The sequence below is a fragment of the Leucopleurus acutus genome (genome assembly GCF_964270905.1).
Source record: "Leucopleurus acutus genome assembly, chromosome: 12".
In the NCBI taxonomy this organism is placed as follows: Eukaryota; Metazoa; Chordata; class Mammalia; order Artiodactyla; family Delphinidae; genus Leucopleurus; species Leucopleurus acutus.
The window spans coordinates 35299446-35314633 of record NC_139154.1 but is presented as its reverse complement, the minus strand read 5'-3'; the positions used below and the strand labels follow the sequence as shown (position 1 = coordinate 35314633).

The 15188-nt window shown below is 34.2% G+C and overlaps 1 protein-coding gene across 1 annotated transcript in view; it reads left to right on the top strand.

The window, feature by feature from the left end:
* Positions 1 to 15188, top strand: part of ROCK2 (Rho associated coiled-coil containing protein kinase 2) — a 137016-nt gene that overhangs the window by 66769 nt on the left and 55059 nt on the right. The window contains exon 4 of the mRNA XM_082852339.1: positions 7415 to 7552. Within this exon, the coding sequence (XP_082708465.1) occupies positions 7415 to 7552 (138 nt within the window). The remainder of the gene's footprint in view (positions 1 to 7414; positions 7553 to 15188) is intronic.

Sequence of the window (15188 nt, the reverse complement as noted above, 5' to 3'; positions counted from 1 at the left end):
TTATATGTATACTTCTTTGAATCTTTTTATATTGTAAATTTTTTGAGGGCAGGAACTGTGTCTTTTCAGTACTTTTGGCATTCCCATGAGGAGTTCATAGCTGTGTGTCTGAAAATAGTTCACCTGTATCTGGGAAGATGATCTTCTTTAGTCAAGTACACAGTTTAGTAGGAATATCTGTAGAGCAGCAGGGAGAAAGGGGGGAACCCTCACCATGGAGCCATTTGTTAATTCAGTCTTGAACATTGGTAAAGGACGTGTTTGTGCAGCTAGATCATATAAGTGATTGGATTTTTCTTGTCTTTTTATATCCTGTACAGCACAGAACCTGAAATGTAGAAAGTTTTCATTGATGTGAATTGACTGTGATTATTCCTGATCCCTGGGCTCAGGTGCTCCCTGGGGATCCAGAATGCTAAGGGGATACAGATTCTCAGTGATAGAACTCAAGGCTGATATGAGATGAAGATCTTGTTTTTTGGTTTTTTTGTGTTTTTTTAAAATCTCCTACTGGCTTGCTCTTAATTTAAATGGTTTTAAACTAAGGTTTTAAAGTGGAACCAACCAGAAGGAAAGAGTGTATGGGAAATGATTCTCTAATACTTGGCATGTGAACTCAGATTTTTTAGTCCTTTTTGGAATAAAACAGGCTCCTCGCTGGTTACAAGGTTATTTCTGATTTGTGTAAATTATCTCCCTTCCTCCATGTTTTTGTAATTCCTGTATTCCCCCATTCAGTCTTAGCTGCCACAACCAGACCTGGCAGAAAGCAGGACATGCTTTTCTTGTGTCTTTAGTGGAAACCTCAGCAGCACACAATAACTGTTCCAGATCTGTCAAATAGATGCATTGGTTCTTTTTGTAAAAATAATCTATTGTAATTTTTGATATTAAAAATAAATTTTAAAGCCTCAAATGGGGCATTTTGGTTAGAATGATTTTCAAAAGTTTTTGTCCACAGTGCTCTAGGAGATCTAGGTCCATTTTAGGACTTTTTCAAACATGTCTCTAGCTACACTTAGGAATGTTTCATCTACTTAAAAAAAATTTGTTTTAAAGAAGTACATATTAGCTATAAAAAGCACAAATAAGCAAATCTAAAAAAATAAAAATCCCTCAGAATTCCATCAGCTGAGATAAAACTGTTAACTGTTTTGACCCTTATTATCTTTTTTTTCCCCACATACGTATAGTCAATTAGCTGGTACTTTTACATTCATCCACTTTTAAAATTAGAAACTAGGAATATAGCATTCTTTTCTCTAACAAATAGAGACATTGGAAGAGAAGCAATATTTTTGTCCTTTAGGTAATCATGGACTAGTGACATAGGGGAGACACATGTAAAGTTTCATAACAGAATGAACTGAGTTCCATTTGTCTGTGGTGGAATTAGCTAACATTTTCATTGACTATATTCTGTGTGCTAAGTATTTATATTCATTATCTTGTTTTATCTTTTCAACAATTCTGTGAGATTCTTAAGTAGATGAATTCAGTGAAATTTAGAGAGATTAAGTGAATTGGCCACATAGTACATAAATAGCTAGGACTTTTGCCCAGGTTTGTTGACATCTACGTCCATGCTTTTAAGCAGTACTCTCTGCATTGTTGTAATGAATTGCTACTATATCTATTTATCCATCCATATTGAATAAAGGAGAAAGAGCTAGAGAACAAAGGGGAGCATACAGAGATGCTGAGGAAGATTATAATAGAATCATTCAGAAGGAGACATCCTCACAAGGAAGGTCAGTGGAAACCAGCTTTCCTAAAATAACAGTGCTTTACTGTAGTACTTTGTAATACTAGTACTAATGTATTTTAAGGTATGAGGCAGACGTTTGGCATGAATACAACTATTGCCTCTTACTGTTTGTTCTGTAGATAAAGTCAAAGACTACAAGCTGGTGGTTCCTGACTCTTGTGTTATGAGCCTGTGAAGTGTTCTATTACAGTAGTGTAAATGAAATTCAGGCCTCATTACCTAGAACATCTAACCAAAATTGTCTTTATTTATTAAAAGTTTTATAGATCTCATAGCTATAATTTTGCTGAATTTGTTAAATTGGATAATTCAGCATTGTGCCAACCACTAGGCAGCCTCACAAATGAAAGTTTGTATTGTATTCTGTTCTTAAAGGAGCTTATGAAGCAGACATGTACACAACTAATTTTGATATTAGATTATTGTAAGCATTTTGGACAGAAAGGGAAACAGTTTTGCATAAAGAATCACCAAGAATAAAGCACCAAGAACAGGCATTTTTCTCATGTTCAGAAAATCATCTTATGCCTGTGTTTTTGTTTATTTGAATGAACGGCTCTTTTCTCTAGGTTTGTTTTTGTTAATTCATATATAAAAGATTAAACATAAATAAATGTTTAACTCTTTCCTACTAGCTGACAAATATCTTTTAGTTTCTGTTCATAGCTGTTCTTTATAGCAGAATTCTTAAAACTCTTGTCATGGTCTGAGTCAAGCATAAATAATATTATGGTATAAATTAATTGGCTTTTACTGTTATATGATTGCTTTTTCTAATGAAGTTAAGATAACACTGAAATCCGATTTATTCTTAGAATAAGTGAACATTTGAAGAATGGCATAAATACAGAAGAGAGAGTACCTTAGCTGTCTCTTTTTAGTAATGTTTTAAACTTTAAAAAAAACCCACAACATTTTATTAAAAGCATTGCTGGAGTGAGCATTTGCTTTGAGATAATTTGCTAAGTAAGAAGCTGGTCTATCTGCTGTGGAAGGGATTTCTACTTTTAAGACTAGGGTTCTTCATACTCTAATCCCCCACCCTCCCACCCATGTTTTCATATTGCTTTCCCATATATTTATTTTCAGCGTTCTATAAATGGCATAACACCATATAAATCAAAGGAATTGTTTTCCCAGTTTAGTAATTTAATATAGAAGATGGATATAATCTGTGACCCTCATCATAACTTATTTGGCCCTTGGCATATAGGATTCTTTTCATGTAAAGTTACAGTGTATCAAAACACTTTAAATTTCAAAATATTTTAAAATACTTTAAATTTCAAAGTATTTCAAAATAATAAGTGATATAAACCATTGATATAATAACCTTTCTAATTATAATTTGATTAGGCAGTTTTCATCCTGGGCTGTGTTTTCTTTCTATCCATATTGATGTTTTATTTATTTGTTATATAAAGTACTGAGAAGGGATGTTAAAATTTCCAGCTGAAATTAGGATTTGCCTGTTTCTTTCTTTAGTTCTGTCAATTTTTGCTTCATGAATTTTTTTTTTTTTTTTTGGTGGTACGCGGGCCTCTCACTGCTTTGGCCTCTCCCGTTGTGGAGCCTGGACGTGCAGGCTCAGTGGCCATGGCTCACGGGCCCAGCCGCTCTGTGGCATGTGGGATCTTCCTGGACTGGGGCACGAACCTGTGTCCCCTGCATTGGCAGGCAGACTCTCAACCACTGCGCCACCAGGGAAGCCCTGCTTCATGAATTTTTAAGCTTATTTATTAGATACAAACATATTTAGAATTTTTAATGCCTTCCTGATGAATTATTACTCCTTTTATCTGAATTATCCTTTTTTTCTCTTTGCCTTGAAGTCTACTTTGTTACTGATATTGCTCTGTCTACTTTCTTATCCTTGCTGTTTGCATGGTGTATCTTTTCCTATCTTTTTATTTTTAACCTGTTTGATCTTATATTTAAAATATATGAGGTTAGGTTTTGCTTTTTAATTCTCATAATCTCTGCCTGTGAATTGTGTGTTTAGTCCGTTTATATTTGCACATATTTCAGACTGTTTAAAATTGTCTTGTAGGCCCTTAAGTCTCTATTCATTTTCATTTATTCATTTTTCTCTTTATTCTCTAGATTGATTTGTGTTCAGGTTCACTGACTGTCCTTCTATCTCCATTCTCTGTTAAGCCCTTCCAAAGAATTTTCCATTTTAGTTATTTTTCAGTTATAGAACTTCCAATTGGTTCTTTTTTTAGTTTCCATTTCTCTGTTGGTATTTACTTCTGTTCACTCATTGATACTATTTTTTCCTTTTTTTCTTTAACATACTGTCTTTTAGGTCTTTGGACATATTTATAAGAAATATTTAAAGTATTTGTTAGCTAAATCCAACATCTTTTGGGGATGTTTGCTATTGACTGCTTTTTTCTTGATGATGAGTCACATTTTCCTCTTTGCCTGTCAGGTAATTTTAAAATTATGTACAGGTCCTTTTTGATATGTGATAGAGACTCTGAATTTTGTTATTTTTCTTTGACAAGAGTTGATTTTCATTTTAATAAGATGTCCAGTTACTTGCTGATAACCCTTAACTTTTGGAGCCTTAGTTTTTTACTTTGTAAATATAGATGTGTTTAAAGACCAGGTTGTTTCCCAAGTCCTTTTAAGGACTCCAAACTCTACTCCCCTTTTGATCTTTTAGGGTTTGGTATTACAACGCTATGTTAGGTAGTACTAGAGTAGGCCTTGCTTTAGAGCATGGTTCTTTCTCCCAAGATGTCTCACCTCAATGTGCAGGAAATCATCAAGGTTACTCCACTCTTTATTTGGCTGGAAATTGAATGTGCCTGCAGTGCTGTTTAACATCTGGTGTCTCTGTTTTGTTATCAACCCCATAGCAGTTGCTCTCTGGCATACCTTTGCTATTTCCTCTTTGGATAATCCCTACCTTTGTTGAGCTTACATTCTAATATGGGACTCAGACAATACAAGGAAACAGCATCAAAAAATTCCAAGTTATGGTATCTTCTCAGAAGAAAACCGAGTTCTGGGGTGGAGAACAATGAGTCTGTTTCCCCCATGTCTGCAGTAACTTCCTTCACTGTAGTCTTGAACCCCTCAAAATCGTCCATGAGGGTTGGAATCAACTTCTTCCAAACTCCTGTTAATGTTGATATTTTGACCTCTTCCCTTGAATCACGAATGTCCTTCTGGCATCTAGAGTGGTGAATGCTTTCCAGAAACTTTTTAGTTGCCTGTACCCAGATCCATCAGGGGAATTGCTGTCTATGGCAGCTATAGCCTTACAAAATGTATTTCTTAAATAATAAGACTTGAGAGTTGAAATGACTCTTTGATCCATGGGCAGCAGAATGGATGTTGTATTAGCAAGCATGAAAACAACATTAATATCATCGTACATCTCCATCAGAGCTCTTGGGTGACCAGGTACATTGTTAATGAGAAATAATAATTTGAAAGGAATCTTTTTTCTGAGCATAGGTCTCCCCAATGGGCTTAAAATATTTAGTAAACTATGTTGGCAACAGATGTGCTGTCATCTAGACTTCATTGTTGCATTTATAAGGCATAGACAGTAGATTGGCATAATTCTTACAGGCCCTAGGATTTTCAGAATGGTAAAGGAGCATTGGCTTCAACTTAAAAGTCACCAGCTGCATTAGCTCCTAACATGAGAGTCAGCCTGTACTTTGAAGACAGATATTGACTTCTCCTTTCTAACTATGAAAGTCCTAGATGGCTTCTTTTTCCAGTATAAGGCTATTTCATGTACAGAGAAGATATGTTGTTTAGCGTAGCCACCTTTGTTAATTATCTCAGCTACATCTTTTGGATAACTTGCTGCATCTCCTACATTAGCGCTTGCTGCTTCACCTTGCTCTTTGACATTATGGGGAAAGTTCACGGGCAGCCAACTTCTGCTAGCTTCAGACTTCTCTTCTGCAGCTTCCTCACCTTTCTCGGCCTTCATAGAATTGAAGAGAGTTAGAGCCTTGCTCTGGATTAGGCTTTGGCTTATGGGAATGTTGTGGCTGGTTTGATCTTCTATTCAGACCTGAACTTTCTCCATATCAGCAATAAGGCTGTTTTGCATTCTTATCATTTGTGTGTTCACTGGGGTAGCACTTTTAATTTCCTTCAAGAACTTTTTCTTTGCATTCACAACTTGGCTAACTGGCGCAAGAGGCCTAGCTTTCAACCTCTCTTGGCTTTCATCATGCCTTTCTTACTAAGTCTCATCATTTCTAGCTTTTGCTTTAAAATGAGAGATGTGCGAGTCTTCCTTTCATCTGAACACCTACAGGCCATTGTAGGATCATGAATTGGCCTAATTTCGATATTGTTGTGTCTCAGAGAATAAGGAGGCCCAAGATCAGGGAAAGAGACAGGGGAACAGCAGGTCAATGGAGCAGTCAGAGCGCATAAAACATTTATTGATTAAGTTTGCTGTCTTATATGAGCATGGTTTGGGGCAACCCAGAACAGTTACTGATCACAGATCACTGTAACAAATATAATAATGACAATGAAAAAGTCTGAAATATTGTGAGAATTACCAAAATGTGACACAGAGACATGAAGTAAGCAAATGCTATTGGAAAAATGGCACCAACAGACTTGCTCCACACAGTGTTGCCACAAACATTCAGTTTGTAAAAAATGTAATATCTACAAAGTACAATAAGTCAAAGTGCAATAAAACAAGGTATGCCTGTAAAAAATGTCAGACCAGGGTGGTATCAGTGGAGGTAGTTAGAAATGGTTGGATTCTGAAACTGTTTGAAGGTAAGACTGACGTGATTTGCTGATGAGTTTTTATGAGCTATATGAGAAAAAGAGGAGCCAGAGGTTTTTAGCCAGAGCAGTTAGAAGAATGAGGATGCCATTTACTAAAATAGAGAAGACTATAGGAGACATAGATTCAGGGGTGAAGATTTGGAGTTCAGTTTTGGTCATCCTACTAGATATCCAAGTATAAATGTTAGCAGTTATTATTTATTATTAATTATCCAGTAGATGTTAACTTTTATAATCATTCATTAAATATTTATTGGCTCTGTGGTAGAGTTTGCTATGTTATATTCTAGGATTTAAATGATGGTCAAAAATGGACACTGTCCTTGCCTTTATGGAATTAGCAGTCTAATGAAGAAGATAAGAATTGATCAAATAACCATATTATTGGTAGTTTTTCCCTTAAAAAAATAAACTTTTAAGTAGGATACCTAGGAAGAAATAAGGATGACTTAACAAATAACCCTTGATATCTAAATTTATTAGGTTCTTATGGTCAGATCGTGATGGATACATGTATATATCTTACAAGTTTCTCATTTAACAACATCTTATTCTTAAAATTGGTTAGCTTAATTAACATGAGGGAATGAAGCTTCATGAATTCAGTTTTATTTAGATGAAATGAGGTAGTTATATATTGAATCTAGCATTTAAAGGTATGTATATTTCATGAAATATTTAGGCTGTGGGGAATTTTCTCCTCTCTTTCATTAAAAGTGTTACGTTTTTACTTAGTTAGCTAAGGATCATTTTGTTTTGTAACTAAAGTCTTTAAGAACAGCATTATAGTATGATCTGTTGTTCACCATTTTCTCATAAAATTAAAGAATTAATTCTTGTGTTTTGAAAAATCAACAGGTTCGTCATAAGGCATCACAGAAAGTTTATGCTATGAAGCTTCTTAGTAAGTTTGAAATGATTAAAAGGTCAGATTCTGCTTTTTTCTGGGAGGAACGAGATATTATGGCCTTTGCCAACAGTCCCTGGGTGGTTCAGGTAAGCATACTAACTTTTATAAGTTTATTTCCCCTTTTCATAAGTGCTTATTATTTGTAAGAATTGATTTTGCATGCTGAAAGTCCTATATCTCATTCACGTAATGACAGTGCAGTTATTTTTTAATAAGATCTGATTCATTACACTTGTTTAATCTTCCTAAATAGTATGTTATATAGACATGACATGTAATAATTGTTGTATAAAAGCAAGTATTACTTGCAACTTTCTCTTTTTTAATTCCTTTATAAAGAATTGGATTGATTACCAATATGCCATTGTTCCCCACCTACTCTTTCTCATGATTTACATAATAGGAACAATAATCAGCTTGTCTTGAAGAGGGGGAAAAATTCTACATTAAAATTTTTGAAAATTCTCATATTACCTATAATGTAACGCATTATTGGGATTCCTAATTCAGCCTTTTATTTGACTGTGAAGTAAGGAATTTACTTGGTTACCCAGTAGTACAGGTCACAGAGGAAGGACAGGATAAATACTTTATTCTTTCCCTGTATTTACCAGTTTTCAAAGTAAGGGATTAGTTTACTTTTATCCTCAAAGGTGACCAATTTTGGGAGAAGTATCAGTTTAAACTCATGGACTTAAAACCTATTTGATGTGTTTCAGTCCTTTATCTTATTCATACTCAAATTGTGACACCTTTAGCAGTGATCATGTTCAGGTTGGCGCTGAGTCCTTTTGACAGAGCCTTAGTTAGTCTTCGATAGCTAGCTTGCCGTCTTGATACATAACAGAGTGTTCCAGACCTGTCTTGTACATTTTCTGTCCTTCACATGGAGTTAACCTTGCTTGTAGGTCCATCTTTTGTACATGTGTGAATATTTCTTTAGAATAGATTCCTAGCATTGGAATTGTCAGGACATATGGTGTACACATTGGACATTTTGTTTGATATTGCCAAATTGCCTTGTAAAGAAAGTTTTTTTACAAGTTTATATTACACTCTAATTATCCAGTAGATGTTTTATTTCACTGAATTTTTAGCAAATGCTGCATATTGTAATTGTTTTAAATTTTTATTTGTTTCATCCTTGAGAAATAAGATGTTATTGTGTTAAGTTGCATTTTTTTATTATGAGGTTCAGCATATTTCATATGCTTATTAGTAATTTGTATTCCTTCTCCACTGCTTATCCCATTTTCTAATGTGTTGTTTTGCTTTTTTAAAATTGGTTTGTTAGAATGTTAATACATTATGGATATTAATCCTTTGTTATATATGTTGGAAATATATTCTCTTGGACTACTACTTGTCTGTTGTTTACTGAGTTTTTAAATTTAGATGTAGTCAAATCTGTAGACTGCATATTTTAATTTTTGCTGGCAACACCATCCCCATCCCTAAGATGGGGAGTTTATAATCCCCAAGATTATAAAAATATTCTCTTACACTTTATTTAACTTTTTATATTTTTACTTTTTTAGGGGGGATGTTCTGTTTCTAAGTCACTAGGAATTTATTATTTTTATTATGAAGTAGGATTTCTTTTTCCCAAATGAGTAGCCAATTTCCCCAGTGCCATTTGTGGAAAAGCCCATGTTTTCCCCATGAAGTAAATGAAAGGTCCTGTATATCATTCATGTGTATTAATGTATACACATGAATTTCTCTTTTGGACTGTTTGCCATTACTTTGATTTGTTATTGGTTTATACACTAAAATCATTGTTTTAATTTCTGTAGTTTTTCATTTATTTTGGTATCTGGTAGGGCATGTCTTCTCTCATTATTCTCCTTTTATAATAGTTTTTTGGCAGTTCTTAAAATTTTTCTCTATAAAGTTAGAATCAGCCTTTCATTCTGTTAAAAAATACAGTTAAAATTTTGACTTGCATTGCTTTAATTGGTAGGCTTTTTTTTGGGGGGGGGTTGTTTTTATTATTTTGAACTATTAGGTCTTCCCATAACAATAATAGTATGTCTCTTTGTATAGAGATTGATCTTCAGTAAAGCCGTATTACTTTTTTCCCCAAAATAAGATCAGAAGAAACTTATGTATAAGAAAATAATTTTTAAAATATGTAGATATTCAGAAAAAAAATGTAGATATACAGAAAAAAAAATTGGCTCAGTCTTTCAGTGTAGCATTGAATAGTAGAAATTTTTCATCCTTATCTTTTTTTTTTAAACTTCAGTGGGTAGAGCTCTGATAGTTAACTATTAAATCTGATGTTTGCTGAAGCTTTCTGGTTAAGACAGTAAAGGATTTGGCCTGCCCATCTGTTCTTAGCTTATCAAATATTTTTTATCAGGAGTAATGTTAAAGTATTTGAAATGTTTCCTTCAGCGTCTTTTGAGATGGTTTTCTTGCTTAATCTGTTATTATAGTACACACAAAAAATAAATTTCAGGGTAGTGTAAAATCTAAAGTAAGTGCTATTTGCTGTAATATGATATTTTCAATAGAATACCAAATTTGACTTACTTACATTTTAAGTAATTATCCATCTATTTGCATAAGTGACATATGACCTTTAATTTAATTTAATTTATTTTTAACATAGGCTCTTCTGGTTGGTTTTCATATCATAGTGAGATCACCCTAACAGACACAGTTGAAAAGCACACCACTTTTTTCTGAGCTTTGGTACAGTTTATATAAAGTAGAAACTATTCATTCCATGAGGCTTGTTTGAACTTGCTTGCAGATCTTTCAAGGAAAAATGTCAGTGTATTTAATGATATATTTTTTAATTTTTAAAATTTATCATGATACATTTAAAACATATCCCAAAGAAGAAAGAAAGTATATTGAATCCCCATGTATTGTTCATTCAGCTTCAACAGCAGTCATGGCCAGTCTTGTTTCAGTCACACCAGAAATTGGCAAACTTGTTTTTGTAGAGAGCTAGATAGTAAATATTTTAGGCTTTGTGGCCCAAGAGGCAAAATCAAAGATATTATATAGGTAGTTACGCAACAAGCAAACAAATTTGTACAAATGTTTTATTGATGAAATTCAAAATATAATAATACAATTGAAAAAATACAGGTCTGTTAGGGAGAAGAATGAAATTATTTTCTGAGGCAATAACAGTTTGCAAAATTGGGGTTCACAATTAGTGTTCCTATCAAAATCGATTGTAGATGTTCTATTAATACTGATGTATAAAAAGATTTTATATATTTGTCTTATCAGAAAATATGTTTTCACACAGCTAGTTACTGCTAAATACTATTATCCACCAGCATATGATTTATTTTTTATCAGTAGACTTTATTTTTAAAGACAGTTTTAAAAATTTACAGAAAAATTGAGCAGATAGTAGAGAACTCCCATATACCCCCTGTACCGTTTCCCCTATTATTGACATCTTGCTTTAGTAAGGTACATTGTTACAATGAATGAACCCATATTGATATATTATTAGTAACTAAAGTCCATAATTTATTCAGATTTTTCCTAGTTTTTGCCTAATGTGCTTTTTCTGTTCCAGGATCAACCAGGATAGCATGTTACATTTAGTTATCATATCTTCTTAGGCTCCTCTTGGCTGTGACAGTTTCTGACTTTCCTTGTTTTTGATGACCTTTATAGCTTTGAGAATACTTCTCAGTTTTATTGTAGGCTGTGTATGCTCTGTTACTGGAATTCGATGTTTTCCTCATTATTTAGACCAGGGTTATGGGTTTTTGAGAGAAAAACTACAGAAGTAAAGTGCCATTTTCATCACATCATATCAAGGGTACATACTAACCTACCATTTGTGACTCTTGGTGTTGACCTTGAGTACGTGGTTTTGATTGAGCATATCTGTCACTTGGAAGGCGTTTATAGAATTCTGTTAAATTCTTCTCTTGATGGCTACCTTTTAGCACTGTCATTCCATGGCAGATTAATCAATTCCAATTGAAGCTTCCAATTGAAGTAGAAGCTTCTCAGTTGCAAAGTTCAAATGGATTTTTTAATGGATATTTCCTTTGCACTTACATTCATGTCCAAAAAATGCTGCTGGAACTGTGAGATTGTAGTCTGAGATCAGAAAGTATATCCACTGCAAATTTGTGTAGAAATAGAGATCTCATGTATTGTTTTGATTTTGATAGCATGGGAAAGTATATGCAGTAGCTTGATGTTAGTTGTCATAAAAATGATTGTGTCATAGAATAAGTTTTGCATATAGCGCTGTTTTGCCTTGCCATTTTAGGTCATTTAGGTATTAAGAAACATTATCAAGTTGCAGCTAAAGCTAATTTCCAAAGCTGTTCAGTTCAGTCATAGTGGTTGAGGGTGATTTTGATCAGACAAATTTCAGTCTCATCTCTGAGCTCAAATAATTGCAGTAGAACCTTACCACTGCTAAGCCATTGAACTGCTGTGTAGCAGGGTTAGTCAGGATATTCAGCTTCTATTTCTGGCAAAAATTCACAGAACTGATGGTGATGGTTAAGTCAACAAGAGCAAATAACACCATCAATACTACTTATTTATTAACACATGAGATTCAAATATATTTTCCACACTGTACCTATTGATCAATATTACGAAAAATAACCATAGACTTTGAACAGCATACATTTTCACAAGCTTTGTAAATTTGTCCAACTAAGCCTTTTTCTGTTCCACATATATTTTTACCAGCATCTGTTGTAACACACCTTACCAGGTATTACTTCAGGTTGTACTGAATTAATGTTTGCTCAATTTCTTTTAAAGTATTTTTATCTGTAGTTGATCTATGTGGACTGTTCATAGAGGCTAATCCTGTATTCAACTTCAAACTTGGCACCCCTCCAATAAACAGTAACTACTGAATAGTATTAATAATATCTGTTGACTCATCAAGAGTCAAGGAAAAACACTTGAAATCATTTGTCTTGTTTTAAAATTGGTGATTAATATTGCTCCCAGTATTCTCAAATCTTTGAGCAACTGTTGTTGCTGAAAGATTTCGTCTTAAAGTTGATTTTCTCTAGACACATTTCTTCAGCTGATGCAAAACCAAACACAATTTAAGTATTCACCATTGGTAAATAGCTTTTCTTGCTTGTCTAACAAATAAGGCATCTGGAAACTTTCTTTGGTTTCAGTCTTACACACATTTAGCAAATTTTACCATACTTAATTTTAATTTTCTAATTTTGAAGAACTGTTGAAATACTTTTTAAAAATATTTATTTTATTGAAATATAGTTGATTTACACTGTTGTGTTAGTTTCTGCTGTACAGCAAAATGACTGAAATACTTTTTGTTCTCTGGCCCAATCTTTTTTCCCTGCCTTTCTTCTGAGAGATAGCTGCTATCCTAAAATTAATTTATGCCATTCCTGTGTTTAAATTTCTCCCTCCCTCCTTCCCAACTGGATCTTCTACCAACCTTTTAATTTTTCATATGATTGTTGACTGAGTCAGGTTTTTTAATTTCTTGAGTTCGTTTATATTTCTGTGACTCTGTCTTTTTCACTTTTCTGTTGAATGGCATATTTGTAAACTTTTTGGTCTTAATGTGTTTTTCATTTTATTTACAAAATATACCTTTTAGGCTTTCTTTTTAGTTATTTCCTGCTTAAATTTTTTTTTTCTAGCTACTGTTTTCTTTGGGTTTATATTGTTCTTTTCTAGTTTCTTTACCTTCCTGACTTTGTCAGTCCTTATTTTCCAATACACATATCTCTGTTTGAATATTGGGTAATGAGAGGATAAGGAGAGATACCTATAAACTCATTTGAAGTTATGTTTCTATTTGAGTTCTGCTTAATTTTTTAAAAAATGGTTTTATTTGTAACATGCATAGAGAAGTACATAAAAAGCAGCAGAATGATTAATTGCAAAGCAAACACCCGTGTATTCACAACTCAGGTCAAAAATAAACATTGCCAGTATGTACTCTGTTAAGTCCCCTTGTGCTCTTTCCCAGTCACTACCTCCATGTGTTCCCCCCAGAATAAACGTTCTTCTGGCTTTATTAGTAATTGTTTCATTGTTTTCTTTCCAGTATACCACCTAAACAAGCACTCAGAAACTATATTTTTCCTGTTTATTGAACTTTATATAAGTGAAACCATTGAATATCTCTTATCCAGGTTACTCCAGTTTATTGGTGAGATTTACTACCTTTTCATAGTTGAATATTCTCTTTTGTGAAATGCCTGTTTAAGTCTCTTGCTCATTTTCCCATTACGTTGTCTGTCAATTGATTGAATTAAAAAATTTGTAGGAATTGTTTTTATTTTGGTTATGAACCCTGACTAGCTTCTTAGACCTGTGGGTTTACAGATTTTGCCAAGTTTGAGAAAATTTTGACCATTATTTTCTCAAATATTTTTTCTGTCTCACTTTCCATCCATTTACCCCTCAACCCCTTTCTCAGACTACAGTTACACATATGTAATTTGCTTGATGTTGTCCCATAGGTAACTGATACTGTTTTTTTTCTTTCCTCAGTCTGTTTCTGTTTTTGTTTTTCAGGTGTGCTTCATTTTGTATAGTTTTTATGCTATGTTTCAGCAGTCCCCAACCTTTTAGGCACCAGGGACTGGTTTCTTGGAAAATAGTTTTTCCACGGATGGGGTGTGGGTGGAGGGGATGGTTCAGGCGGTGCTGCGAGCGACAGGGAGCGGCAGGTGAAGCTTCGCTCACTCACCTGCCCGCCCGCTCACCTCCCGCTATTCGGCCTGGTTCCTAACAGGCCGTGGACTGATATCAGTCAGTGGCCCGCGGGGGGCAGGGGGACCCCTGCTATGTCTTTAAGTTCACTGATCTTTTTTCTGCAGTGTTCAATCAAACTTTAATCCCATCGCATCTGGCTTTCTTCGACAAAATTATTTTGAGATTTATCCGTGATGCGATATATCAGTAGTTCATTTCTTTTTATTGCGTAATAGTATTCCATTGTGTGGATATATGACAGTTTGTTTATCCTGTTCATCTGTTCATAGACATTTGGGTTGTTTCCAGTTTTCGTCTCTTATGAATAATTAAATTGTTTGCGGTCAACTTGTACAATTAAATGATTTTTAGGAAATTTATGGAATTGTGTACCCATCACTAAAACCTGATTCTTAGAATATTTCAGCATCCCCAAATGATCAGTTATACCTACTTACAGTCATTTCCCATTCCCCTCCAGTCCCAGGTAACCACAAGTGTGCTTTCTGTCTCCATAATTTGCCTTTTCTGGACATTTCAGAAACATGGAATCATACAACATGTTGTCTCTTTCCCTTAGTATACTATTTTTGAAGTTCATGCACATTGTAGCATGTCTTGTATTTCATTTTTTAGTGCTGAATAGCATAGCCCATTGTATGTGGTTTAATCAACAATGTATTTGGTGTTTGTCCCCAGTTCTTAGCACAAGAGCTTCAGAAGCTCTTGGATTTCCTTAGTGTTAAGAGTGTCTTTGTTATGCTAATGAGACAACTCCTGGTGGCTTTTTGATAACTTTTGGATGAGATGGGGACTGATCATTAGAAAGAATGAGCATGTGATTAGAGGATTGGGACTTTCAGCCTTCCAGCCTTTGGGGTACTGGAAGCGGGTTGGAAATTGAGTTTAATCACATGGCCAATGATTTAATTAATCATGCCTATATAATGAGACCCTAATAAAAGCTGTGGACATTGACACTCAATGGAGCTTCCTGGTTGGTGAAGACACTGGTGTACT